The sequence below is a fragment of the Thunnus albacares genome, chromosome 23, assembly GCF_914725855.1.
Source record: "Thunnus albacares chromosome 23, fThuAlb1.1, whole genome shotgun sequence".
In the NCBI taxonomy this organism is placed as follows: Eukaryota; Metazoa; Chordata; class Actinopteri; order Scombriformes; family Scombridae; genus Thunnus; species Thunnus albacares.
In genome coordinates, this window is record NC_058128.1 from 17,762,111 (window position 1) to 17,789,704 (window position 27,594).

The following is a 27,594-nucleotide window of genomic DNA, read 5'->3' on the forward strand; positions in this document are numbered from 1 at the left end:
AGACATAAAAATATGTGATTTGTTTGTGCTCCTAAATATTTGACAGTGCTCCTAAAGAATTTAACTCAGAGGCACATGTGTTCCTAAATAAAAGTCAGCGTGGAGCCCTGCACAGCATCACACGTTTACACAAATACAATTTAGCTCATTAAATTCAGATAACCGCCTTCTTGTGATCGTTTAACGTTATGGGATAAAGCTCAGACAGATTAAATTTAATGTGCTAACTGGCCCACTGCCACAGGCTGTACCTGTATAGTTTCATTATAAGGTACTGACAACACAACAATTCTTATTTTCAGGTGATTACACACTAATGACAACATAATTCTGAATATTATAATCAATTTCTGCCATATTCTGCCAATAGATCCCCCTAAATCCCGGATCCCGGAGGAAAGGATGTTTAGATACAAGAGTAGCTCATACATCATGGTACTGCCTACTGGTTGAGTACCTTTGAAAAGAAACACAGAGTTCGTTATCGTTTTAATGACTGATTAACATCACAGTGTTTGTTAATGTTTTGTAAAACTGTTCTTATTTGGATACTTGTTCATGATTAAAGCACTATCTATAAGCACCATGGGTCCAGGCTTGGATGTGCTTCTGATAGACATAGACTTAATTATGCAGTTTTGTTTAGTTCTCCATTTTCCATTGCCTCAGGCTAAACTTACCATGTGTACATACAAATTGTGTTAAACAGGACAATGTATGATCTGGGACCTCCACTTTGATCTGTAGGCAGGGGTATGAAAGTCCAGACTCTCCTCCATAAATTTGCGCTTCAGAACAGATGGAAACTCTGGTAATTGAAAAAAAATGAGCTTTTTCCTGAGGAGAGCTTAAACATTATGTATGATTAATCTTAGTTATCAAAATCTGACTTCACAACTAGATGCATTATATCTGCTGGTAACAAATAAACAATGGGAGAGGGCACAAACTTCAATTTTGAGAAGCAGCATGCATTCCATTCTGGCAGTGCACTGTTTAAAGAGCCAATTAATCACCTGTTTTGTGGTTATGTTGTTAAGGAGATAGTTGTGTTAAGTTAGTCCCTCATTGCCTGTTTTGTTATTTGGTGCTTACTTATGCTAATATCAGCTATATGGTTAGAGAGCCTTGTTAAGTTTAAGAATTAAGCTATGTGGAAATTGCTAGCCTTCATGTTGTACACCTATTATTTTGATTGAGAGAGTTATTCAGTTTGTGTTGACTTTCCCTTTCTGTGAACTTCTAGAGAGTCTAGTCTTTCATGCTTTTTACCTTATTACTATCTGTTTCAGACAACACACAAACACATACACACCAACCAACCACCACATCCCTGCTTGGTGGCAGACAGATAAGATTACACTGTAAAGAAAAGAGTGCACACAACAGGTTTATTTAGGTGATTAATTGGCTCTTTAAACGGTGCACTGCCAGAGCCTTTTCAATCCAAAATCAAAAATCACACAAAATCTGACTAAAACATCACTGCGTAACACCTCATGTTAATGTTCTCACACAAGGAACACAAGGAAACATAACAATAACATATTTTTTGTTGTCATATAGAATTTGGTTTAATCTATATTGTTTCATAACTTAAGATTGGAAGTGAGCAAACTAGGATGAATTTAGAAGTAAACAGGCCCTGCCCTGAGCAAAGAGAGTTCAAATGTGTTCCCTCATCCATCTGTCGCAAGACAAGAGCAAAGAGAGTTCAAATGTGTTCCCTCATCCATCTGCAGCAAGACAAGAGCAAAGAGAGTTCAAATGTGTTACCTCATCCACCTGTAGCAAGACAAAAACTTCCATTGTGTTCCTGATTGATCCAGCCAGTGTAAACTTAATATATAAGGGAAGGCACACCTAGAAAAATCCCCAGGTGGCAGCAGTTAGTGGAATCATGAGTGTAAATTTACAGTTTTTTATTGGTGTGTTTCTTGCAGTAAAATGGAGCAGTTTCCTATGTTGACCAAGTTTCTATAATCAAGCTTAATGTGAAAACAAACTGTGAACACTTACACTTTTACAATATGAGTCTGTGAGGCTAGCTGAAGTACAGCAATACAGGAAGAAAGCAGAGACTTAAGGGAACCCTATTCTCTGTCTTTGTGTAAACCATCCTCAAATCAAAAGCCAATAGTATGCTTGTTCTTCATTATATCTATATGTAAAGATATTTATATCGAAAGTCAATACTTCCACTTCATCCTCACAATAATCAACATTAGATTAAACATCCATTGAATCAATCTTGTCTATCTGTCCATTAATATCTGCTATCATTTCAGATCCTGCTATTCCTCTCCTGCCCACCAGGCTTCCTTATTGTGTTCCTTCTTTTGCCAGTTACCTGAGCTCCCACCTGCATGCTGATATCCCTCTCATTAACTCGTTATCCCCACAGTTTATACTTTATACCTGCCCAGTAACCTAGTCATGTCACAGTCTTTTTGTATCTTGAGTCATAGCATTACAGCCCTTCGTTGACTGTATTTTCTTGCCTGTCTGCTATTGAGATTTTGACCGATGATGAGATTTTGAGTTCTTGCATGCCTGCCACCCTGCAATGGAGCCCTGTATTCTGCCAGCTGAAAAAAGTAGAAAGTTTTTACTTAACTGCGCCTACTTCTTTTAATACACACACACACACACACACACACACACACACACACACACACACACACACACGCACACACATGCACTCTTTATTTCTTCTTGCCTCCTTACTACTTTATTACCCCTCCTGCTGTTCCACTGTTATTTGTGCTTCATTCTTTTGTCTCAATTTCCTTATGTCTTACTATCTGGCCTTTCTTACTTGGTTTCCTATCCTTACTCCATTCTGTTTCTCACCATCCTTCACTTTCTGTCATTCATTCCTGCCTACCATGTCTTCTGTGTTACTCCATCCTTCATTCACTTCCCTCTCACGCTCTATACATTTTCTAACTATATGACTTTCCCCACTCCTTTCCCACCCTTCTTGGTGTTTCCTTCTTTATCTCTAGCTCCTCTTTTTTATCTCTTCTCTCTCTACTCCTTTTATCCTGCCATTGGTTAAAAGCCCAATATGTAACTTTTCTGCATTAAAATATCTAAAAACAACTAGACCTATGTTATATATTTTGTTGAGTTGTGTACTTATCCCACCCAAATGTTTCCAACAATTTTCAAACCTAGAGAAATCCATCATTTTAATCAAGGTAATCGTTTGTTGAATTTGTCAGCGGCATCATATCAATGATGATGTTCATCTTGTGCACATGTGTTGGCGTTGTGGTCTGCCAGAAGCTCTGTCATAAATTGACTTTTTATCCAGTTTTAAGCCACATTTTTACGATACACTTTTTGGATCTTGGTCATTTTTAACGGTATCTTTTAACTGGATGAAGGATTTTAGTCGCCGGACGTCTGGATCTTAAGTTATCAGAGTGACAAGCCGAGCAAACATTAGCAGCAGTTCGGCTCACAGCCCCTCTGGACGTACACTGTCTGCCGAACAGCGTCAGAGAAACACTGATTTTTAAAACTGCTTTACTCAATGTTTTTACCAGTTTTCTAAAGTCATCCAATCTGAAATATTTGAAGGGGCTCATGCCCCCAAGTTGAATGGGAACGATGACTCTGGTGACAACAGTCTACTAAAGATGTAATTAGTAACTTTTACAATGACATCACTACATTAAGATGAACCAGTTCCATGCTCTTGTATTGTGCGTGCTGGCATGGCTTACTGGAGCACTTAATGGAGCGCTAATTTATTAGTTACACCTGTGCTTTTTCTCAAAGTACAAGTTAAAATGTGTGCAAAAATTGATACTGTATTACTGACTGTGGTTTGATATAACTGTTAAAGCTCTACTATTCAATTTAATTACCAAAGAATCAAAATACTATGTATGATGAAAAGGTTTGTTATCACCCAATCTGCAATTCTACACAACTTTTAGCCTCTTTTAGCTTATTGTTTTGGTGTTGTGGCACGTTTATGGTTCAGTCTCACTGCTCTGATCAACCTTGTTTCCAGCATCAACAAGTAAAGCTCTGTTTTTTAGCCAAGAAAGCTCCAATAAGTCCACTGTATACTATGTGCCCAGCACCAGATAGCAGACAGACAAAGTTAGCAACTCGCTTAGCTGAGCAGGTAGCAGCAAACAGACACAGAGATTTTTTGTCAGGAGTTAATGGAGACCAAACCAGAGTGAAAAGGAGAGTATATATTGGGCTTAAATTTGCCGGTGGCTAGAAATATAACTTCAAAGGAATGATAATGTTGCTCTATGTGTGCTGAATGGGTAAGTAGGCAGTTTTTTGCTAATACGTTAGCCATAGCCTTTTAAGGCGCCAATATATCAAAAGTGTGTGTCTGTTACCTTGTTTTTTAGTTCTGCCTAACAGTGGCAAAAATATGAAAAAACAATTCATGTAGCTTTAGCAAAATTTAAAATGTTTTGCTATGTTCAAAATTTAAGTTTCTCTCTACCTTAAAAGCAAAGTATGGTGAAATAAACCCAGTAATGAGGAAGCGAAATGTGTTTGTTCTGAGGGTACGAAGCAGGTGTGGTTGCTTTGCAGAAGGTGGTTTCTGTGAAGAAAGATTAACAGGCTTCCCGGAGGAACACAATCGGTTAAAGAATTTTGTCAAGAATGGTCCACGCTTGGATACACAAATCTTAATGGCAGGTAGAGAGAGTTATTGCATGTAGAAAGACATTTCGCTATATACATCCGTTACAAAAGAAAAAAAAAATGTAACACCATGAAGCTTAAAAAAATCTGCATCTTTGAAATCAGCAAAGAACATCTGAATCTTAATTTCATAACTAAAACCGTTTAGCATTTGCACAGGTTATTGCAACACCAATCCTACTTATATGCAGTGAAACTCCTCAGTACTAAACTGACTGAGGGCTTGAATCAGAACATGTGACATCTCAATTGACAGGTGGGGTGCGGTGGGTTAGGGGGAAAGATCTCACCTGTAATGTACATGCTGAAGTGTCGATAAGCCACTTAATCCTTTCACCACCTCACTGATTTAAGATAAAAAAAGAAAAGAAATCTGAATAGCTACAGAATACATCTTTAAATGCCATGTGGTACTTTCCCTCAGTTCTCAAATTAAAAAATAGCTAACTACATCCTGGTTCATGCACCCTGGCCATTTACCTAGCCTAATTTTTCACTTTCACAGTGTTCCGTTTGTCCTCTGTTAACTTGAAAGGTATTGTCTGACTAACCAATGTTTGTCAAGATGTCAGCATCCCCTCTTGTTCATAATGCAGGACTTAATATTTTATCCATTAGGGGTGAGGTTGGTGACACTCTCATTGTCTTACTCTAGTTGTTTACGTTACTCTATTTGATGGAAGAAATGAAATAAGATGAAAACAGTTCCGAATTGAAACTTTGAAAACCTGAGAACATAGATTATATTCAGCTATCATTTTTAGAACTGTTCTACCAGGAAATATTAAGTTTAAAGAGACTAAGAGAACATGTTCAAGTTTCAAACTCTCCTTTATGATTTGCTTTGTGTGTCCATCCATTCATGGGTGATTCTTTGCTGAGGTTCTGAACCACTTCCTCATCAAGATCTCTTTCACACACATGATTTCTCACAGGGATTACTGTTAAACCATGAAAGAGATTTATTAAACAGTTTTAGTTTCCTGGTTTTTCCTAGTAGTCAAAGTGTGTGTGTGTTTGTGTGTGTGGGTGTGTGTGTGTGTGCTCGTGTGTGTGTGCATATCAAACACACACAGTGTACCTGCGTGTGTGTATGCATGTGCATGTGTGCATGGACACTGCATATATAGGCCGTGTGTGGTGGGCAGTGTCTGTACTTTCTCCTGGACTCACCTGCTCCTCTGCAGCGAGGGAGCATCAGGAAGCATGACCTCACAGCGATGGATGCTGGCTGTCTGCTTTTCACTGACCTTAGGTACCATGCAATCTTTTACTTACTCATCTGAATTTTCTTTTCTTTTAACATTTTTTTGCCTGTATTTGACAGTTGAAAGTGCAGAGAGACAAGAAACAGGGTTAGAGAGCCGTGTATGACATGCAATAAATGTCCAAGGAATGTTTTTATCAGTTGACTACTGCAGTACCCCAAAATATTTCTTTATTTTTTATGCAGAAAAGGTGACAAAGGACAAGGATATTAAAAATAAAGATAAAAGGATATGACCTAAACACTCAAATGTGGCCAAAAAACCCCAACTATCAAATTATAGTAGCATAAATAACAATTTTCATTATAAATAAGTTATGAATTAGTTATAAATTAGTTTTTACTTTATTGATCAATTTCACGAGGTTTTAATCACAAGAACTGAAGTAGAGAAAAAGCCCTTTATTTTTAATCACATTTGACAGGATGTAATGTACTGGAATAACAGTGATGATGTGCATTATATCAATATATTTATCAATTAGCATTCTGATAACATCCTGCTATATCCAAGGTATTTGTGTTATTTTTATCTCCACATTGACACTGTTTTCTCCCTTCTAGTTTTAGGGATAAGTGAATCCATCACAACAACAGAAACTCAGAAATGTAAGTTGGTCAATGTTGGATATTTGATCAGTTTAATTTTACATTACCAAACAGTTACTTTTTCAGATAATTAATCATGTGGTTTAATGATTTTGAAAGACTGTCTGATCTTAAAAAGCCAATAAATGATTCTATAAAATATTCTTAATTAATGCTGTTTTGCAACTTTGTAATGAAAAGTTATTAGATTTCATTATCCAAATTAAATTGTGTATCGTAATTCTGATTACATCATTACAACATTTACATCATTACAACTTTTCGAATCCAAATGGCAAAATAATTAAACTCATACATGAATTCAGTCATGTCTTCTGTCATTGTCTACTCCCAGCAAGAGTCAGTAAATTGTTTTTTGTTGTCATCAGACACTTGCAGGACATTCGGCAGCGGGGTCGTCCAGCCTTTCAATGGCTCTATTTTCTACATGCGATCCACTTGCCCTTTCACCCTCACCCGCTTCACCCACAACCGAGTGGAATGTGACATCATGATACGACACGGGGACAGCGGGCTGATGGTGCAAGTTGAGATCATCGTCAACAAAGTCAGAACCGAACTTTTGCAGAATGGAAGCATCCTGGTGGAGAAGAGAAGGTTTGTTCCCAAGCCAAACCCACCCTGACACTGAGTCAGTATTTGTGCTGGATTTTGAATTATAATCTTAGAAACTCACATTATTTAGTTGCGTAACAAGGAGTGTAAGGATGTGAGTAACAGAGCATTCACTCAAACAGCATTCAAACACAGTCACACTGCCAGGAGTTTTATCACATGAATGACATCAATGTCAAAGTTAGTTGATTATTATCTTTGACATTGTGCATTATTAATGGTTTGTCTCTCCGGTTGAGTTCAATGAAAACATACCTGGAAGTTATTAAATTCTTCAAGGTGACTTTCAGGCTGTTTTGGGGAGGGTAGGTAGTGTAATATTTGACCAATGTTGTCATTTATTTATTTTATTATATCAAAGCTGCAGAAGTGAGGAGATGTCTGATCAGTCAGACGTAGAGAGAACTGTCTTTACAGTTTAGCTGGTGCTTTTATGTTAGAAATAGATTTTCTGACTGCAATCTGCATTGTTTTGTCAAGCGGGGACCCAAATATCTGTCTAGTTTATAAAGGGATGTAGTTGTTTACTATCTGAGATCGATCTCTAAACATCACTGTGATAAACCCATGTTCTCTGTATTTGTACCAATACCTCTGTGTGTTCATTTGTCAACAGCGTTTCCCTTCCATACGACCACACTTATCAGCATATTTTTCACTACGGCATCTACACCAGACTGAGGAGCTCGCTGCTTCCTCTGTCTGTTACCTGGCACAGTGTACCTGGAGGAATAGACACTCTGTGGGTGAGAGGACACTAATGCTACACAGATCATGCATCATTATTCACAGCTGGTTTGGTACCATGGAGGACCAACTACACCCTCTGACATTTTTTTTTCTTTGTTGTAAGGTGGAGCTGAAGCAGGAGCTGAGCACAGACATGACTGGACTGTGTGGAAAACACAGTGTTGCAGGTGTGATGGCTAAATTACAGGAATTAATAGTAGCAGTTGCTGTATTATAGCAGTAGTAACAATAGTAGCAATACTACCAATAGTAGTAGTTGTTGCAGTATAATTAGTGGTTATACACCATACATCTTTATTGTATTGGAATGGTAAGCTTTTGTTGAGTGTAAAATGGCCTACTGTAAAAAGTTCTTATAGATATATTATTTTTACATACTTTTTCTTATTTGATTAGGAACCAAGCAGCAGTTGATTACAGACAGCGTGCTGACTGAGGACACATGTCAAACACAAGATCCTGTCTCAGCTGTGAATTCAGTAAGTGGACAACTGCCATCACTGACATATAATTTAAATCACAATCTAGTTATGATAACATTGTGCTTTGTTTTTTTTATGTTTTAATATATTGATCATTTATAAAATAATTTACATTGTTGGGAGTCAATCCATTTAACTGTATTTACATTTTAAACATAAAATGAAGGTAGACACCTCAACTTTGAACTTGTACAAACATATAAAACAATCCATCCGAGTTTCAAACATTCAGATGGTTTCACTGATGATATTTGCAGGTATGCAATGAGTTCTTTTCCCAGGCCATGGATTGCCTGAAAGCTATGACGCCTCACTATATCCAACTCTGTGAAGAGAACATTTACGGCTATGAACAAAGCAAATACATTGGCTGTGCTTTCTTCAAACAAGTTGTACAGCAGTGTGGAAGTAACAGCTATGTCCGGTACACATGGAGAGTTATAACCAAATGTGGTAGGTACTCTTTCATTAATAGACTCTCATCATTAATAGACTCTCATATTGTTGAAGTTTAAAGGATATCAAAGTAGTTGTCTTAAATTTGTTTATCATCTATTGATTTATATTTCTAACCAAAAATGTCGATTTAAGGGACATTTCCTTTAGTTACATTCATTTCATATGGTTGTCTGTTTCTGTGGTTGAATGTAGATCAACCGAGTTGTCCAGGAGACCTGATGTATAAAGACGAGGGTCCTGCCTTTATTCCCAGCTGCTCCAACCCAAACCCTAGATCCTCCAATCAGGATCTTACCAGCACTTGCGTGTGCCCAGAGGGTGAGGTCTAAGTGACTGTATAATTAAGCTTGTCACTTAAGTGACTCTATTGTTTGCTTTTTTAAGACTGTACAGGAGCATAACCATAAAGGATTTATTGATTTGTGTCATAGGTAAGATGCTTAATGATCGTGCAGATGGTTTCCGCTGCATTCATGTGGCCAACTGCCCCTGTGCGTTGGCTGGCAGGAGCTACTCAGCTGGAGATACACGTAGCACCAAATGTCAGTCATGGTACGCAGGCAGAAGAAAGATTTTTATATTTATGGAATATAAAAATATATAACTGTGAATTTCCATTTGGGATCAGTAAAATTAATCTTTCTGAGGTTTCTGTTAAACTTTCATCCTCATTTTTCTCTACAGTCTGTGTGATAGTGGGAAGTGGCATTGCTTTGAAAAAGCATGCCCTGTCAAATGTCTCATTGAAGGGCAGTTTGTGACAACATTTGATGGCAAACAATATACTCTCCCTGGTAAATGTGCATATGTGGCCTCACAGGTAAATTTCCCTCCTTCACCATCATGTAATATTAACCCATGTTATCTCTTGTGTTTATTTATTTATTTTGTTTATGTCCATCTGCAGGGTCTCAATTGGTTAATAACAATTAAGTTTTCTGAAAAGGCGGCCTCTCTGAAAGCAGTTATTCTCCAGCTTTTCCAGGTACAGGCAGTCTTTGAATATGGCTTCAAAACTAAATAAACCATTAAACAGATGTCAAGTAAGAGTTGCATAACTGAATATTACTGTCCTCATTTTGGGATTTGCAGGAAACTTACACATTCACAGCAAATATGGTTAAATTCGGAGAGGAGGCGATTACTGAACTTCATCAGTCTGGTAAATAGAAGAAATTGATTTGGTAGCCTTGTAAAATATCCATAATAGTTGGGTTACTCATCCACTGAGTCACCTTTTGATCCCTGTCACCTGTCAGATCATGCCCTTGTGTACTGGCAGTCCTCCATGTATGTCCAGGTGCACACATCCTTTGGTATGACAATCCAAGTTCAGATGTCTCCTGAAATACAGCTCGACATCACCCCACCTAGAAACCACACTGGCATGATCTCAGGTAACAATCACAGTCTGCAAAAACACAAGTCAAAATCTATTTGCATCGGAACTTGACTTGAGATTTAATTGATTATTACATTATGACAACTGTAACCCTTGATACATGCTCCAGTTTGACTTGTAATTATAGTCAGTTTGTTTTTGAAGGTCTCTGTGGAAATAGCAACAATGACACCACAGACGACTTCACCACCAGCAGTGGGATCATTGAGAACTCAGCTCAACCTTTTGCTCAGTCCTGGAGTGTGGGTGTTTGTGCAGTGAATATACCCCACACCTGCATCAACACAGACAATGGTACCAAAGAATGATATAAATGCACCTGTAAAATGTTGAAAATATGTGTAGAAATTCATACATGACACTGTAAAGCAGGGTTTATAGATAATTTAAAGAATAAGGCTGGCGATTTTCCATATTTTTCTTATTGTCCACAAAACTCATGTGCAGAGCCAAACCAACAATGAATTGATCGTATCGTATTCCTCTGTGCCGTAGACCTCTATTGTTGTCCAAAAACTATTAAAAACACATCAATTAGCCACACTGTTGCACTGGGTGACATGTGGCCACGTCAGTTAGTTTAAGTGTAAGGCAGACGCCACTAAGCATGTGCATACGTGGTTCTGTTTACAGAGCTTTACTAGCTTGTTGTGCTACATATCACAACCTCTTGACTTTTGAAGTTCTTTGAGAAATGAAAAATTTAGTACAAAGTGAAGAGGTTGTGATATGTAGCACAACAAGCTAACGTAGCTATGTAAATGGAACCACATTCCCACACATGCTCAGTTGCGTCTGCCTTACACTGTACTATTCTCCGGAGACTGAAAATGTTTATTAGTCTTTGGAGCCATTTCTAAACAAACTAACTAACATGACTGTAATCTTCGGGCAAAGTAACATTTCAGCGCAGTGATGTGACTCATTGATGTGTTTTTAATAGCTTTGGACAACAATGGAGGTCTACAGCACAGAGGAATACAATATATCAGACTTTGGATAAACACACAGCACTTGTAAGTAGGATCAGTTCATTGTTGGTTTGGCTCTGCACATGAGATTTGTGGACAATAAGAAAAATATAGAAATTGCCAGCCTTATCCTTTACTTTACTTCCAATGATTTTTGAAAAATATGTAACCACCCTAACATTTGATCGTTTTTTCTAGAAATATTTGCTGAAGAAAAGTGTTATGTGTTGAATGACCCAAGTGGGATATTTGCTAATTGCCATGGTCACATCCCAACTGATCAATACCACACGGTAGGAAGACTTTTACACAACAAATCCTCAATAAGTTACTGGAGTTTTCACCAACTAACTGATATTGGCATATAAATTGTGGACTCTTGATTACATGAAATTGATTTTTGTTCCTAGACTTGCATCCAAAGAACCTGCAACTGCGACGACAACCTGCAGCAGTGTTTGTGTGTTTCTTTGGCCAGCTATGCTAAAGCCTGTGCCCGTCTGGGTGTAGAAGTTGGTGACTGGAGGAAAGCTACCGACTGCAGTGAGTTTAGCTTTTAAGGGGACATATTATGCACATTTCCAGGGCTACATTTTTAATCTTGGGCTCTACTGGAATATCTTTTCATGATTTACAGTTGAAAAACCTCCTTATTTATCGTATACTGACCATTTCCACAGCCCCTCAGTTCAGCCTATGTCTGAAACAGGCTGTTTTAGCTCCCGTCTCTGTGTTTTGATTGGCCAGCTCTGGGAAGCTGCCACTCCGCAGACATCCACCAGCCCCAGAGGCTACATCAGCAAACCATGCAACAGACTATAGTAGTGGGATTTCACTACTTTTTCTCATTCTTTACTCGAAATGTCAGCTTTTCAAATACATCCATACATGTTCAAGCTGAAATCCGATCCGAAATATGAGAGTGGACAACGCAAACAACACATGGAAAAACCTTAGCAACATCCTTAGCAACCAAGGCTATGGAATGTTTGGCCATTTATGTGCATGTGCAACAAGCTGACATCAGTTTGTCAGCAAGGTAGAAAAAAACATTGCAAACAAAGCATTCAGAGCAGGCTGAAGCCCTGGCTCCTGGGAGCATTTCTATATTAACCTCAAGTTTTGGAACTTTGACCATGTTTAACATGGATATCCGACATCATAACAGTATATAAATAACAGAAAATATGTTCCCTTCAATAAATGTACAGCAAGCTCAAGAAATGTTCCTCTTCTTTGACTCTTACTTTTTCCCTTATTCTATCTACATACCGCCACTGGAATAATGATCACACTGGTGATCCAAAAACATAGATGGTGCAAAAAAATGAAAATGTCACAAATTATGACTTTAAGAAGTAAGAAAGCAGTGCTATGCTTAATGTTATCACAATGTTGTCTTGCAGCTCCTGTGTGTCCAAAGAACCAAAAGTTCTACTACGACATGCAGGCCTGCAACCATACATGCCTTTATCTGTCTGATCCTGACCCTCGATGTGGGCTGAATGATACCTCTGTGGAGGGCTGTGGCTGTCCGAAAGGCACTTATCTGAACAAAGGAAACATCTGCACCCCAAAGGCAGAGTGTCCATGTCACTACAAGGGTGGAACAGCACCACCTGGGGCTGTTGTTATCGATGGACAACAGTGGTGAGCTGATAATTTAAGTATTTCTAGTTATTTCAATGCTCAAAAACCTTTCGTATTCAGATCTTGCTTTTGCAGTTTATTTCCACAGACTGAGATTATTACCCAGTAGGGCAGCTAACATACCAAATCTTCCTAATGGTTTTATATTGTGCTGAATTATGTTGTCTGACTACACCTATAAAGGAGATGTACTTCAGGAAAAGTTATTATGCTACACCTAAAACCAAATATTGTGTCTTCTGAAGCATCTGTGAGAATGGAAAACTGAGTTGCTCCAAAGACTGTGGTAAATAAATTTTCACTTATTATATATTCTACTATATAGTATTAATTATTATTATCATACTCATGTTTTGATATCTTCACACTTGAGAATTAACAAAAGTTCCACCATAGTTTCAACTACATTCATTTGGTAATAGTGATAAATCACATGTAGGAAACGTTTCTGCTAAACTCAGCTTTCATTGCTATCTGTCCTTCAACCACTTGGAGTCATTAATTGTTACAGCACTACACATGTTAACTTATGTTAAGATGAATATACATCACATTAATATCACAGCATTGTGCCATTTTTTAACAATATGACACATAATTTACACATTAATATGTTTATGGCTGTAATAATTTGTTTGTGTCAGGTTGCAGCAATGGGATGGTTTGTGTTCACTGCTCACAGCACTTGGTTAATACGGCTCAGAAAACTTGTGACAGTCTCAGTAAACCACGGGTAGGTCAACATATATTATTTGTTCATGCTTAGACACATGACTTACCATTGTTCATGTTTTTCATTCTTTAGTCATGTCTTTTGAAAGCATTGACTCAAAATAGTGGTCATTTTTGTCATTTTATCTTAACACAAAGTCTCTGAAAGGAAATTGCAGCCCTAACACAACCCTTTGTCCATAACATATTTCTATAATTTGATCACAGTTTTGCTTGATATAGAAAGGTTTTCTTGGGGGGTTGTTTTTGTGTGATTTCCAGGATACCAGTTTGACCTGCGAGAGTGGCTGTTACTGCCCGCATAACCAGTATAAAGATCACAGCGGAAACTGTGTTTCTTCAGACAACTGCACCTGCGTGTACAGCGGCAAAATATTCAGTGCAGGACAGACAGTCAAAACCAACTGTAAAACATGGTAACACCTGCATTAGTGCTGCTTTCCTCCTTATTTATTTGAAAAGTTGTATTCCTCCTAAAGCAAATATAGTGTCATCCGTGAGGCTAGATATTTGACTAAAACATTTATATCATTTTATCTCACAGTACCTGTAGTCAGGGTCAGTGGCACTGCACAAAGGAGCCATGTCCAGGGAAGTGTCAAGTATATGGAAATGGACACTACCAGACCTTTGACAACAAATGGTACCGCTTTGATGGACAGTGTCAATACACACTTGTAGAGGTGAGACCAAACATGAAAACTTCCAATATATTATATTAAAGTGACACCACCCAAATGCCCTATCAAAACTGGTATTTTTAACATATAAGCTTAAGTTTGCTATATTTTGCATACCAGTATTTGTTTTAACTCTTCTCTTTTTACTTCAGGATGACTGTGGACATGGAAATGGTACCTTCTCTATCAGAGTGGAGAGTGTACCCTGCTGTGATGAAGCTCTTACCTGCTCTCGTGCCATCGTCATAGACCTGCAGGTGACTGTTTCTGTGATTTGTTTTCACCAAAATCCTCAGCTGCTCACCTTGTTATGTCATTCACTCAGTTATTCATAGATTAATTTGATCCCTTCATCCATTTCATCCATGTAACAACTTTAGTCAATTAATTGGTTTCTCACTCAGATAAGAATATGCCTTTCGTTGTAACTGGCCTGTCCTGTATCATCTAGGGTGAAGTCACCCTGACATTGAGCGACATGAGGGTGACCAGACTCCATAAAGGCTGGTCTCTGCAAGAGATTCCACTTTACACTACACACACTGTGGGGCTCTACATCATAATCTCAGTGCCAAGTAGAGGGATAACTCTCATCTGGGACAAACACACCCGGATCACCATAAAGCTGAGTGCAGGCTGGAGGGTGAGTGATTTTGCATTGTAGTCATTTCTATGTCACTTATGCCAACTTAACACATTTTTTACCTCAGTGTAAAAATTATTTTATCAGTGACTGCCAAAAGCAATGCAAAAATAATTAAAACCGTATTTTCTACAATTGCTTGATGACTTTCTTGCTTTTTAAAAATTTATTTTTAACCTTCAGCCTACCCATACTTCAGACTTCATGACAGAACCATTCCTCCTAATACATCATTCAAAAATCTGGGTGTCACTTTTGACTCATCATGTTCATTTGAAAAACACATAAATGATGTCACAAAATTAGCTTTCTTCCATGTCCACTACATTGCCCAAGTTCGTCCATTTTTAACACAGTCAGATGCAGAAATTCTCATTCACTCATTTGTCTCCTTCAGGCTTGCTCACTGCAGCACAAGAAACTCCAGCTTGTTTAAAATGCAGTTGCCAGAACTCTTACGGGAATTTAAAATTCTGTCCTCACTCCACTGGAACTCTTTATGGACTAGCACCATTCTAACTGGCCTGGAACTTCTCAGTCCCTTCGTTCCCAAACGTATACCCAGTCTGACCATCCCAAAGATTAATAAGCAGTCCTTTGACGACAGAGCATTTTCATACCGTCCTGCTGTTAAATAATTAACCACACTCAGTCAGAGAGGCAAATCAAGCTGAAAACCTTTTTTAGTCTTTTTTCACTTGCCTACAGTTGAATAACTTAACCTTGAACCAGTAGTTTCCTAAGCATTGGTTTCTGTTCTGTTCTGGATTTTTTCTTATTTATTTATTTATTTTATTGTACTGTGTTTTCATGTGTTACAATATCCATATGTTATGTGTACTACCACTCTTGTGATTTTACACTTTAAATAAACCTACTTGTTTTGTACTGATTTATTTAGTCAGTGCGATCAAGTCAGCTTTGGATAAAAGCCACGATGTGTTGGATTTGACTATGTCTGACTTTATTGATATCAGACAGTGTTATCACAAAAGACACTAATATTATATCAAAACACTGATGATCACTGATTGATTTATCTGCCCTAGGAGTCAATAGTTACTTTAATTTTAATTTCATGTCTCCGTCCTCTAGAACCAAGTGTGTGGCCTCTGTGGGAATTTTGACTCCAGTGAGATGAATGACCTACAGATAAGTGGCTCAGCAGGTAAATTGGTTCTCCCTTTGTGTTATGATGTAGTAATCATTTTGTAATGGCTGTCAAAATCATAACAAAAATCTTGCTTCTAGTGGTGTCCAGTCCCTTGGCCTTTGGTAACAGCTGGAAGGCCACCTCGCCCCCTTGCTCTGATGTGACCACTGAGATATTTCCATGCGAACGCAACTCCTACTGCTTGGCCTGGGCCCAGCGGCGCTGTATGATCCTTACAGGAGACACCTTCAACGACTGTCATCTCAAAGTATGATATTTAGCATGGCACTGACACCAGGGTCAGGGGTAGGATTCCTATTCAAGCTTTTCATCGTTAAATATTGGCAGAGACCATCTTCAGGGACTCAGATCAGTAATGAGCAAACAGCCCATAAGAGCTAACAGTCAACATTATAAATGTATTTTATCTAAATCTGTTTCATTATAATACCATACAGCACATATTTACAGTAAACGAACTGTGCAGAGAAGGGGCTGTGACTGCCATTTCTGAGTCTTAAACCCAGTAAAATCCCTGTTGTGGATGTTCCACCAATCCCCAGGTGGACCCAGAGCCCTACTACCACGCCTGTGTGCAGGAGTCCTGCTCCTGCGAATTTGAGGGGAAGTTCTTGGGCTTCTGCACAGCTGTGGCAGCCTACGCAGAGGCCTGCAGTGAGCAGGATGTTTGTGTAAAATGGAGAACACCTGATTTGTGTCGTAAGTCAAGAAGCTGTTTTTTCAAGTCAGTTTCCCATCACAGTCAGATGGTTAGCATGGAGTAACAATGAATAATGTCTAACTTAAATCCAGAAAACATAGATCAGTTGATTATTGATTCTGTGCAACTATATAAAAACAAATTTAAAAAAATACAATCAGTTAAACAGTAAGCTGATTGAGAGGTTCAGTCCATAGCCAAACCAATTTCCGTCAAAGGGGATTATTATGTCAGGATACTTTTTTACAGTGGACCATTTTCAAGGTAAAAATCTGAAATCAAGCATGTTTTATTAACATTGAAGTGTTCTTTTTTGTTATGCACAAGATCAACATTATACGAGATATATAGTAATCACTAAAAAGTCTGTATGATGAAAAAATGTGTTAATTGTCCTTGGAAAATTACAAACCATACAAAGGAACTCAATTGCTATAATACAGTCTGTAATAATTTAACCTGTGATCATTTAAACCTTAGCTGTCTACTGTGACTACTACAACGAACAGGGCCAGTGTAGCTGGCACTATGAAGCCTGCGGTGAGGTACAAACCTGTGGCAAAGGCCACCATTTCACTCACAAGTTGGAAGGTAAGTCAATTCAAGTCAATTTTATTTATTTTACTCAAAATCACAAGTTTGTCTCAGTGCCTTCTGCAATCTGAACAACAAACTGCACTTTGGATCTTTTGGAAATCAAACTAAATAATTATTAATCATCAGTTGAGGATGAAAGGTGATGACTAAGGTATTACTGTGTTTATATCTATGTATAATCAATGCTATTTTCCAGAAATTGTGTTCTGGAGTTTTAGGTGACTTTCTCTGGCTGTGTTGTAAGGGTATCTATGTGCATGGAAGAAACCTGGCATTAGATTAAAATTCTCTGAATTTAATTATCTTATGGGTTATTTCAAGTCTTGTAATTGTTCTATTTAATGACTACAAAAGCCACCTGAGACCATAACACAGACACTATGTTTGTCTGTGGAAAAGGCTGCTACCCCAGATGCCCAAAAGATGCGCCATACTATGATGAAAATACTGGTGAATGTACCAACTTAAGAAACTGCACCTGCTATTTTAATGACACTATCATTCAGCCTGGGACGGTGGTGATGATTCAGTCTAATAAGTGGTAAGTTATGCCATTCATAATATACATAGAATGTTTATGTTGTAACCATAAGATGAGAAAATGCACTCAACATAAGTCATTACATGTATAACTATATATTTCTCACTCTTGTATTATCCTTGACAGTCCCTGTGAAAATGGAACAATTAATTGCCGTAAGTATTAATGACATTCAGTAACTACTAGATGTGTTTCATTGCAGTAGGACGAATAAAAGAAAAAATTGAAAAATAAAAGAAAATGAAGAAATGCACTTTGTGAAAAATGGTTTTTAAGTGTTTTAGATTATATGTCCTTTACAGAGCCTGTTTTCAAAACACCAGATCTCACTACCACCTCTACTCCAACAGCACTTCCACCAACTATACCTTCCACCACTCTGACATCAAATACTCTCACCACAACTGCTTCAACTAACACCACAATAGTTAGTTCCACCACCTCTACACCAACAACTATAACTGTCTCAACTACATGGTCAACGACGTCTTCCACCACCTCTAGACCGACGACAACCATTACCAATGTCTCAAGTACCACTGAAAATGGGTCAACGACACCTTCCTCCACCTCTACACCAATGACAACCATTACCAATGTCTCAACTACCACTGAAAATTGGTCAACGACACCTTCCTCCACCTCTACACCGATGACAACCATTACCAATGTCTCAAGTACCACTGAAAATTGGTCAACGACACCTTCCTCCACCTCTACACCGATGACAACCATTACCAATGTCTCAAGTACCACTGAAAATTGGTCGACGACACCTTCTCCCATCTCTACACCGATGACAACCATTACCAATGTCTCAACTACAACTGAAACATGGTCAACGATGTTTTCCACCACCTCTACACCAATGCCAACCATTACCAATGTCTCAACTACCACTGAAAATTGGTCAACAACACCTTCCTCCACCTTTACACCAATGACAACCATTACCAATGTCTCAACTACCACTGAAAATTGGTCGACGACACCTTCTCCCACCTCTACACCGATGACAACCATTACCAATGTCTCAACTACCACTGAAAACTGGTCAATGACATCTTCCCCCACCTCTACACCGACGACAACCATTACCAATGTCTCAACTACAACTGAAACATGGTCAACGATGTCTTCCACCACCTCTACACCAATGCCAACCATTACCAATGTCTCAACTACCACTGAAAATTGGTCAACGACACCTTCCTCCACCTCTACACCGATGACAACCATTACCAATGTCTCAAGTACCACTGAAAATTGGTCGACGACACCTTCTCCCACCTCTACACCGATGACAACCATTACCAATGTCTCAACTACCACTGAAAACTGGTCAACGACATCTTCCCCCACCTCTACACCGACGACAACCATTACCAATGTCTCAACTACAACTGAAACATGGTCAACGATGTCTTCCACCACCTCTACACCAATGCCAACCATTACCAATGTCTCAACTACCACTGAAAATTGGTCAACGACACCTTCCTCCACCTCTACACCGATGACAACCATTACCAATGTCTCAAGTACCACTGAAAATTGGTCAACGACACCTTCCTCCACCTCTACACCGATGACAACCATTACCAATGTCTCAAGTACCACTGAAAATTGGTCGACGACACCTTCTCCCACCTCTACACCGATGACAACCATTACCAATGTCTCAACTACCACTGAAAACTGGTCAACGACACCTTCTCCCACCTCTACACCGATGACAACCATTACCAATGTCTCAACTACCACTGAAAACTGGTCAACGACACCTTCTCCCACCTCTACACTGATGACAACCATTACCAATGTCTCAACTACCACTGAAAACTGGTCAACCACCACCACTGAACTAACAACCCATAAAGAGCCAGCCACAACTGCCACAGATATGACCCCCCAAACAAAGACTACATTCACAACTTTCAGTACAGCATTAACAACTCCTGACGTCAAGACAGGACCACCACCCACCTTTACCCAGTGTATGTGTATTTGTTCCACATATTACTTTGTTTTTGTAAGCATCCTAGCAGTCAGTTCCTTAATGTTTTTGTCTTTTCTATTTTTCCTGTCTTCTCTGTTGTGATTACCACAGTGCCATTGTGTAGAGACCTGAAGAGAAATCAAACATGGATTAATAGTGAGAGTTGGACAGAGGACTGCTTCCATAAGATCTGTAAAAATGGGGGCATAGAGTTGACTCCAGTGGTTTGTCAAGAGCCTACAATTCCCAACTGTCCCAGAGGAGAGGTCTCAAAGGTCTCGGATGGATGCTGTGAAACTTGGAAGTGTAACTGTAAGTGTATATTTGTCTGTCGCTGCCACTGCTCTTGTTAGCCTTCTGTCCCATATATTTAATGTTTAATATTTGCCTCTGCATGTCTGATGTTTTCTGCACTGTAGTTTGGTTATGCAAGGTATTTTATTTTTATTCATTGTAGCAAGTGCTGTTCAAAGGCGAGCAGTTCATATAATAAAAAATATATAATCTTGCTTTCTGTCCCTAGCTCTGTCTGCTAAATTCACCTCTCATCATTTCCTGGAACTTCCCCAGGTCGCTGTGAGCTATATGGAGACCCCCACTACATATCTTTTCAAGGTGTACCATTTACTTTCCTGGATTACTGCACCTACATCCTAATGGAGGAGCGGTCACCACGTCATCATCTGACTATTGCTGTGGACAACTTCAATTGTGACATGCCTGGCTCCTGTACTAAAGGCATCATCATGCAATATCAGAACAATACGGCAACACTCAGTATCATCCCACATTTGTCTGCAGTAGAGGTAGGATATAAAAGACCCCTATTTATTTACAGTATGTCATGTCACCATGCCTTTTTAATAGACTATTTGCTATTTGGCAACATCCACTGTAAGCAGAGATATAGGATATTTTTACTTTACAGCTATTTTAGGCTACTATACTGTGTTGAAAGAACAAGACAGTTAAGTACTCTTATACTGATACTGATACATTGTGTCCTAGGCCACTCTGAACAATGTGACCATACAGCCACCATATGAGGCACATGGGTTGAGATTTGAGAGCACAGGCTACATAGTGTCAGTCTACCTCCCAGAGGTGCGCTCTTACGTCTCCCTCAGTCCATTTAACGTCTTAGTGGTCAGTCTGGCTATGGAGCACTTCCTTAACAACACCCAGGGACAATGTGGTGAGTAATGGATTGGGGGGATGGTCCACAGGTATGGTTGAGTGCATAGTGCATACATTTAAGCCTCTGTATTGTATTGTATTTATTTATCGGGACAGTGTACAGTTTTTACCATAAATGATGCACTGTACCAGATTTAGCTTCAAGCTAATTTTCATTTGCAGTCTCTTAAAATTAAAACATATAACAGCACAATAACAAACAATACAAAGTAAAAAACACACAGGACACACTACACAAAATACAAAGCCACACACAACAGCACAACACATACACCCACAATGTCAACCAGAAATCAACAATGCAAGTATGTCAAACCAAAATCAAGATTATTTGAGAAGACCATGAGATCAAATCCAGACTCAGTGGCCACAGAGCTGAGCAGCCTTCGGCAGATTCTTCAACCTAGTTCTGAATGCACTGATTGAACTGCAGCTCTTCATATCATCAGGTAGGATATTCCACTGAGTTGTGGCTTTTACAGAGAAAGCTGACTGTCCAAATGCAGTACAATGAAATGGTATGGTACAATCTTGTATGTATGTGTAATCTGGAGGATCTAATAGAACTTACTGAGTGAGTGAACACAAAGTCACATAGTGGAGGAGAGGCCAAACCATTTAAAATTTTATAAACTTGGCACAAATTTGAGAATAATCTAAAATTCTCAAAGCTCAGTAAATTGTATTTCTCCAGTACACTACAGTGATGGAAATGCATTGGCTTTTTGTCCAGAGTTTTTAGAGTTTGTTTGTATAAGGACTCAAGAGGTTTTATGGCTGTTTCTCCAGCCTGCCCCCAATATGTGATGCAGTAAGACATATGGGAAAGAATCATAGCATGCATAAATATCTTGGCTGCTAACAAACCAAAGAGAGACAGTTTCTAATAAGTCTAAAGTTTGCTAAGTTGTACTTTATGGTTTTAACCGTTTTTTTAACATGTTTCTTAAAGTTCAAATTTGGATCCAGTGTGTGTGTGTGTGTGTGTGTGTGTGTGTGTGTGTATATGTGTGTGTGTGTTTCACATATTAGCCATAATAGAAGTGACAACACTGTTCAAGCGCCACCAAATCGTACTGATTCTTGTGAACTTGTTGGCTAATATTTATGTCTGTCAACCTCCAGTGTCATGGGTAAACACATACAGCATGACTTGCACAGTTGCCATAGTTCTATGTTGGCTACTTGGCTAAAGTACCTTACAGGCTAGTTATCTAGCAAATAAAGTCAAACCATATGTTTAGGTCAAAGCTGCATTAAATGATTGTTGACCACTAGTGGGCAGAAATTACAAAAACATCAGACACACAGCAACACGAGCATCTAACTGCTTGCTACAAGCTCTTGTTTCTCTACCATCTCTATTTGTCATTTAGCATACACACAGCTTGTCTCAGGTTGTTTACTGGAAAAAGCTGCATAACAGTTTGTAGAAGTAGGGTGGGGATGTATGGATGCCAGAATGCACTAAAAGTATCTAACAGTGTCCAAAAGCTGTGTATGTAGGAGAAATTTGCTTTCACAGTGTTCATTGTGCATGCCTCCAGAACATAGATACATTTGTGCAGTACATACTTTCACATAAAAGCCAAGCTTCTATTCTTTTTGCTTGTTTGAAGTGCAGTATGTATATGTGTGTAAAATCTGAATGTATATATCACATAACTCCTTCCAGGTGAATGTGGCGGTGAATCATGTATCCGTAGAGGAGGGCATATTGAGGACAACAGCTGCTGTGATAAGACGGCCTATGACTGGGTGTATGCTGACCCAGCGAAGCCAGCTTGTGCTTCTGCACCAAGGGACATACCCTGCCACCAAGGGACCACTCCACAACCCACTTCCACCCCCTGCCCTGGGAGCACACTATGTGAGCTGCTATTGCACTCGTAAGGCCCACACATTAACACACACATACACAAACACACCTAATCCCAATTGGTGGTGGAATTAGAGATGATTGTGCTTGCTGTTAAAAGATAAAGCTGGCGATTTTCTATATTTTTCTTATTGTCTATAAATCTCATGTACAGAGTCAAATCAACAATAAACTGATCTATTGTTGTCCAAAAATGATTAAAAACATATCACTGAGTCACACTGCTGCACTGGGTGACATGTTCCTTCACCACAAAGATTACAGTCACGGCAGTATTTTTAGAAATTGTTCCAAAAACTAATAGCAGTGATCACATTTTTAGTTTCAGGGGAGAAGTTCCTTGTAAGGCAAACACCTTGACCACCTTAGCAGCCTACAAGCAATGACCTAGTATCACCCACACAACCACATGCATCCTAATTAGTTTTAATGATAAGTTCATCTTTTTTTGTAACCTTGACTGAAAATGTGTGTGTTTTAAATTGCTGTTTAATTATTGACTAAAAGTCTGTCATAATCCATTCTGTTTCCTCAGAGTTTTTGCAAACTGCAGCCAGAATGTGGATCTGTACATTATTAAGAAGAACTGTGAGTTTGATTCATGCAGTAATAGAACCACTGCTTGCTCTTCTCTGGAGCAAGCTGCTAAAATATGCAAGATTGCTGGCATCTGTATCGACTGGAGAGGACTAACTAATGGAACCTGCGGTATGACCCTTTTACAGTTTTTTCATGCTCTCTAACACAATGCCAGTCCGACCTGGGACGAATCATTATATTGATGTATTGTATTGTTGAGATGTCTGAGTTAATTTCAGTGGTAACTTCCCTTTTAAACAGATACTTAAAGTAATAACTGTAGTGTCTTTGTTCATGTTTTAGGTGTGCAGTGTCCAGAAGGACTGATTTACAGGGAATGTCGCAACAAGCTGGATGACTTCTGCTATGGAGGGTTTGTAGACCTTTATCAAATATTGTCTTCACACATTCATATCATACCCTATTAAATCCAAAATGCTTCCCTTGTCAAGGTTTTCACCATATCTATTTCTCTTCTGATTTGGCCTTGCAGGGCTCGTCATCCCGGAACCTCCCTCGAGTACAACAGTGCAGGGTGCTTCTGTCCCAGTGGCCAGTTCAGGGCAGGAAATCACTCAGACACCTGTGTGGATGACTGTCGGTGTACGTTAAATTGCCTATCAGGGTGACAATGGCTCTTAGAAGATTGTTCATTGAATTCTCATGCGGTGCAATGGCTTTTAATGTTCTGTCAAAGCATCACATTAGTTTAAATGTGCATTCTGGAGTCATTTCAACACGTTTTAGATGTCATAAATAGTGTTGATTTATTTTCCCCTTCTTTTATTTTCTTCCCCTCAGATTGTAAAGGACCACTTGGTGAGCCCAGACTGGTAAGAAGCTCTGTCTCCATCAATGTGAAAATAATAATATATCTGACTCCAGATTGGATTCTAGATTTGAAAAGTATCTCTATACCTGTTTTCCAGCCGGGTGAGGTGTGGCAATCCAACTGTCACCTGTGTACATGCAACAACCAGACTCGGACAGAAAAGTGTTCTCCAAAACCACCTCCTTCTTGTGGCCCCAACGCTGTATTGGTGAACACCTCTTGTTGTGGTAATCAGACTTGTGGTAAGCACTGACACTTCATAGTATTTTAGAATATTTTCATATTTTCTACAGTTTAATATAGTTTTTGATGATTTTGTTTTGCATGTGTAGTATAAGGTTAGAACAATACTAATACTGTATATCAGTTTGCAATTATGTTATATGTTATGTATGTTATTGGTACAAAGCTGCAACCTCTGTGTCTTTAGTGTCCTGTGATTGTTTTAATAATAGAATTTTCCATTCCTGACACCGTGAATACAATTTTATATTTTACATGAAAAAGAATAATAACTTCAGGTAAGTAAGAGAGTGTACAGGCACAAAATATTATTATTTTCTGGCCTCAAAATCAGAGTTTTGAAATTGTATTAGGATTAAAATCACACTTTGTTCAAACCTTTTTTCACAGTATAATGTGCATCACATTCAAAGTTTCTGTAAAGTTATCACATCTTTAATGTAATCTGACATGTAGGCTTAATATTGTAATATTATTTTTCAGTTGAGAAGACATGCAGTTATAATGGGAAGACATACAAGGTATGTTGTGTCTAATCTCACAACAACAATCTCTGTTCATGTCAAAGAAAAAACTTTCTTTCCCTTAGAGGACAGTTGCATTTTGGATTGAAATTATTCAGTATACAGTGTATTGTCATGATATCTATATGTGTGCAGGTGGGAGACAGATGGAAAGATGCCACTCATCCATGCATATTGCTCACCTGTGGAAGAGAGGGTATTCAGACTGAGGTCTGTCCCACTGAAAACTGAGTAACTGTGCACCCAACGCTCTGTTTCTTACTCATTACTGCTCATTCTACAAGTCTCATTTTACAATAATAAACACATGTTTTACTTTGTTTACTCCAACTTAAGAGTTTTCCTATAGTAGAAATGTATTGTAAATATTGTGTAGCTGCACTTGGAACTCGGAAAAGTTTCCCATCCATATTTACTGATGGTGGAAAGATGCCAGTTTCACCAAAGGAGTCATTATGAAACGAAAAAATAACTTAACAAGCGAAAAATGCATTCTTCATTTTATTGTAACTTGACTAGATCTTTAAGCAATAAGTAGAACGACAAATAATTGACCATGAGCTCTTATGGATTTGCTCTCCAGGAGAACAGGATGAGGGAGGACCAAAACTGCAACTTTACATGTAAGTTCAGAATCAATAAAACACTGAAGTCAGTTACAGCAGGTCAACAGATCTTTGCTAGGTTGACTTTTGAGTGATTTCAACAATTTAATATGTTTCTGAGACTATTTTTAAAGGTGTTGTTTTCACACTAATTACATTACCTCACACACTGCATCTCCTCCAACTCCAGGTAACCAAAGCTGTGTTCCCAAGATGTCCAGTATCAACATCACCACAGACAACTGTACCACCATCATGCAGATGCCTGTGTGTCAAGGCCAGTGTGTGTCTCCATCAGGGTGAGAAGAAATATACCTGTCACTGGTCAATAGTAATATGACACAGACAATTAACACATCCTGAGGTTTGTTATTAGTGTTATTTGTTCCTTCAGATCAGGTGACATACAGTATCTCTCTCCCTGTCTGTCCCTTTTTCCTTCCCTCCCCTGCCTCTTCCTTTCCTCCTCCACCCATTTCTTCTCTCCCCTCCTCCTCTCTGTGCCCTGGTCCACGGCAACAGGGTGGTATTAAATGGTGTCCTGCAGGTGGAGCCAAAGTGCAGGAGTTGCCAGGAGCTGAGCTCAGAGAGGAGATCAGTGACCCTGCAGTGTTCTGACCTCACTACTAGACAGCACGCCTACAAGCATATCACCAGTTGTGAGTGCAAAGCTTGTACCGTACAGCGCTGAAAAGTCCTGACACCACAGACCAAAGAACACATTTTCATCATCAACAATTTTGTATTGTATGCATTTAAAAGATGAACAAATCAAGAACTATTGTATTCAAATTGAAATGATTATGAGATTAAAAACTTTATTCTTGATTGGGTGCAGTAAGCACTGAATATACTCCATTTTCATATAGTGGACTTACTGGCAGTCTCTCTGCCCTAGCTTTGACCATTTCCATAGCCTATCTTCTAGAAGTTAAATTACCTAATCACCTAAATTACAAAAAACATTCTTCTCACTTATCTCTAGTAGTATCTAGCCATGCAGATAGTTTGGGTTTTATTTACCCAGATTTTGAGATATCTGTCTATGAGATTTCTGTCACCACTCCAATACCAAGGAGGTATTTTCATTTTGAAAAATCACATAAAAAATGTAATAGCAGCATTTTTTGCAGAATGAGTGGACCCAAAATAATCCACAAACATCACTGTAATTTCACTGAAACTACTTTCTGCTGAAGAAATAGTCCCTATGAAAACTGTTGACAGTTGTTCTGCTGGTCTGCTGCTCTTGATCTTTTAAAAAATTCTAACTATCTGTGTGGCTAGATACTGACAGAAGCAAGAAATGTAATGTAAATGCAATTGTCAATGCTGCAATAAAATGACCAAAAATATGAAATACAGCTGGCAAAGTCTCATGTTGTTCAGCCACGGTGCTAATTAATGGAGCTGACGTTACTTCTGCAGCTGTAATGTCACAATGTTCTCAATGTGTGGAGAATTTTAAACATGTCAGGATCAAATCATGAGCATTCATTATTGAAGGTCTATTGGAGGTACTCTACACTTTAAGTATGATCAGGTTATGTGATGTGCGATACTCAGCCATTAGGACAGAGAGAAAAAGCCATTGTTAGGAGCTATCAATAGGGCAGGAAGACTTTGATCATACCTAGGAAACATCCTGCCTTACAAAAGCTGAAATTCTCCAGGAGAGGAAAGCATTTCAGTCTTTGAAAACAACAAACTAACAGAAGCAGCAGGCTTGTAAAATAAGCTTTGGGCAGCTTCATGCTGCTGCTGTTTGTTGTGCG

The 27,594-nt window shown here is 38.7% G+C and overlaps 1 protein-coding gene across 1 annotated transcript; it reads left to right on the forward strand.

Annotated features, from left to right (window-relative positions):
• Nucleotides 1–5,796: 5,796 nt before the first annotated feature.
• Nucleotides 5,797–27,179, forward strand: LOC122975142 (mucin-19-like). Its single transcript, XM_044343397.1, has 44 exons — nucleotides 5,797–5,944; nucleotides 6,521–6,565; nucleotides 6,934–7,162; nucleotides 7,797–7,926; nucleotides 8,034–8,097; nucleotides 8,327–8,409; nucleotides 8,670–8,865; nucleotides 9,064–9,189; nucleotides 9,303–9,423; nucleotides 9,556–9,691; nucleotides 9,779–9,856; nucleotides 9,964–10,033; nucleotides 10,131–10,268; nucleotides 10,418–10,567; nucleotides 11,443–11,537; nucleotides 11,655–11,787; nucleotides 12,651–12,894; nucleotides 13,140–13,180; nucleotides 13,539–13,627; nucleotides 13,888–14,042; nucleotides 14,171–14,309; nucleotides 14,459–14,563; nucleotides 14,758–14,949; nucleotides 16,045–16,117; nucleotides 16,201–16,370; nucleotides 16,666–16,822; nucleotides 17,304–17,414; nucleotides 17,820–17,961; nucleotides 18,088–18,116; nucleotides 18,312–19,958; nucleotides 20,072–20,272; nucleotides 20,531–20,766; nucleotides 20,969–21,155; nucleotides 22,833–23,046; nucleotides 23,572–23,744; nucleotides 23,919–23,988; nucleotides 24,109–24,218; nucleotides 24,417–24,448; nucleotides 24,545–24,689; nucleotides 25,174–25,211; nucleotides 25,350–25,424; nucleotides 25,798–25,837; nucleotides 26,010–26,118; nucleotides 26,342–27,179. The coding sequence occupies exons 1-44, from the start codon at nucleotides 5,896–5,898 to the stop codon at nucleotides 26,508–26,510; spliced, it is 6,936 nt and encodes a 2,311-aa protein (XP_044199332.1). The 5' UTR covers nucleotides 5,797–5,895; the 3' UTR covers nucleotides 26,511–27,179.
• Nucleotides 27,180–27,594: the final 415 nt, after the last annotated feature.

Bases quoted from the DNA above. Each gene is read 5' to 3' on its own strand.
- LOC122975142 (XM_044343397.1), top strand. From the start codon at position 5,896: ATGACCTCACAGCGATGGATGCTGGCTGTCTGCTTTTCACTGACCTTA. The intron at 10,269-10,417 runs GTAACAATCACA...TTGTTTTTGAAG, and splicing joins CCACACTGGCATGATCTCAG to GTCTCTGTGGAAATAGCAAC. The intron at 26,119-26,341 runs GTGAGAAGAAAT...CCACGGCAACAG, and splicing joins CAGTGTGTGTCTCCATCAGG to GGTGGTATTAAATGGTGTCC.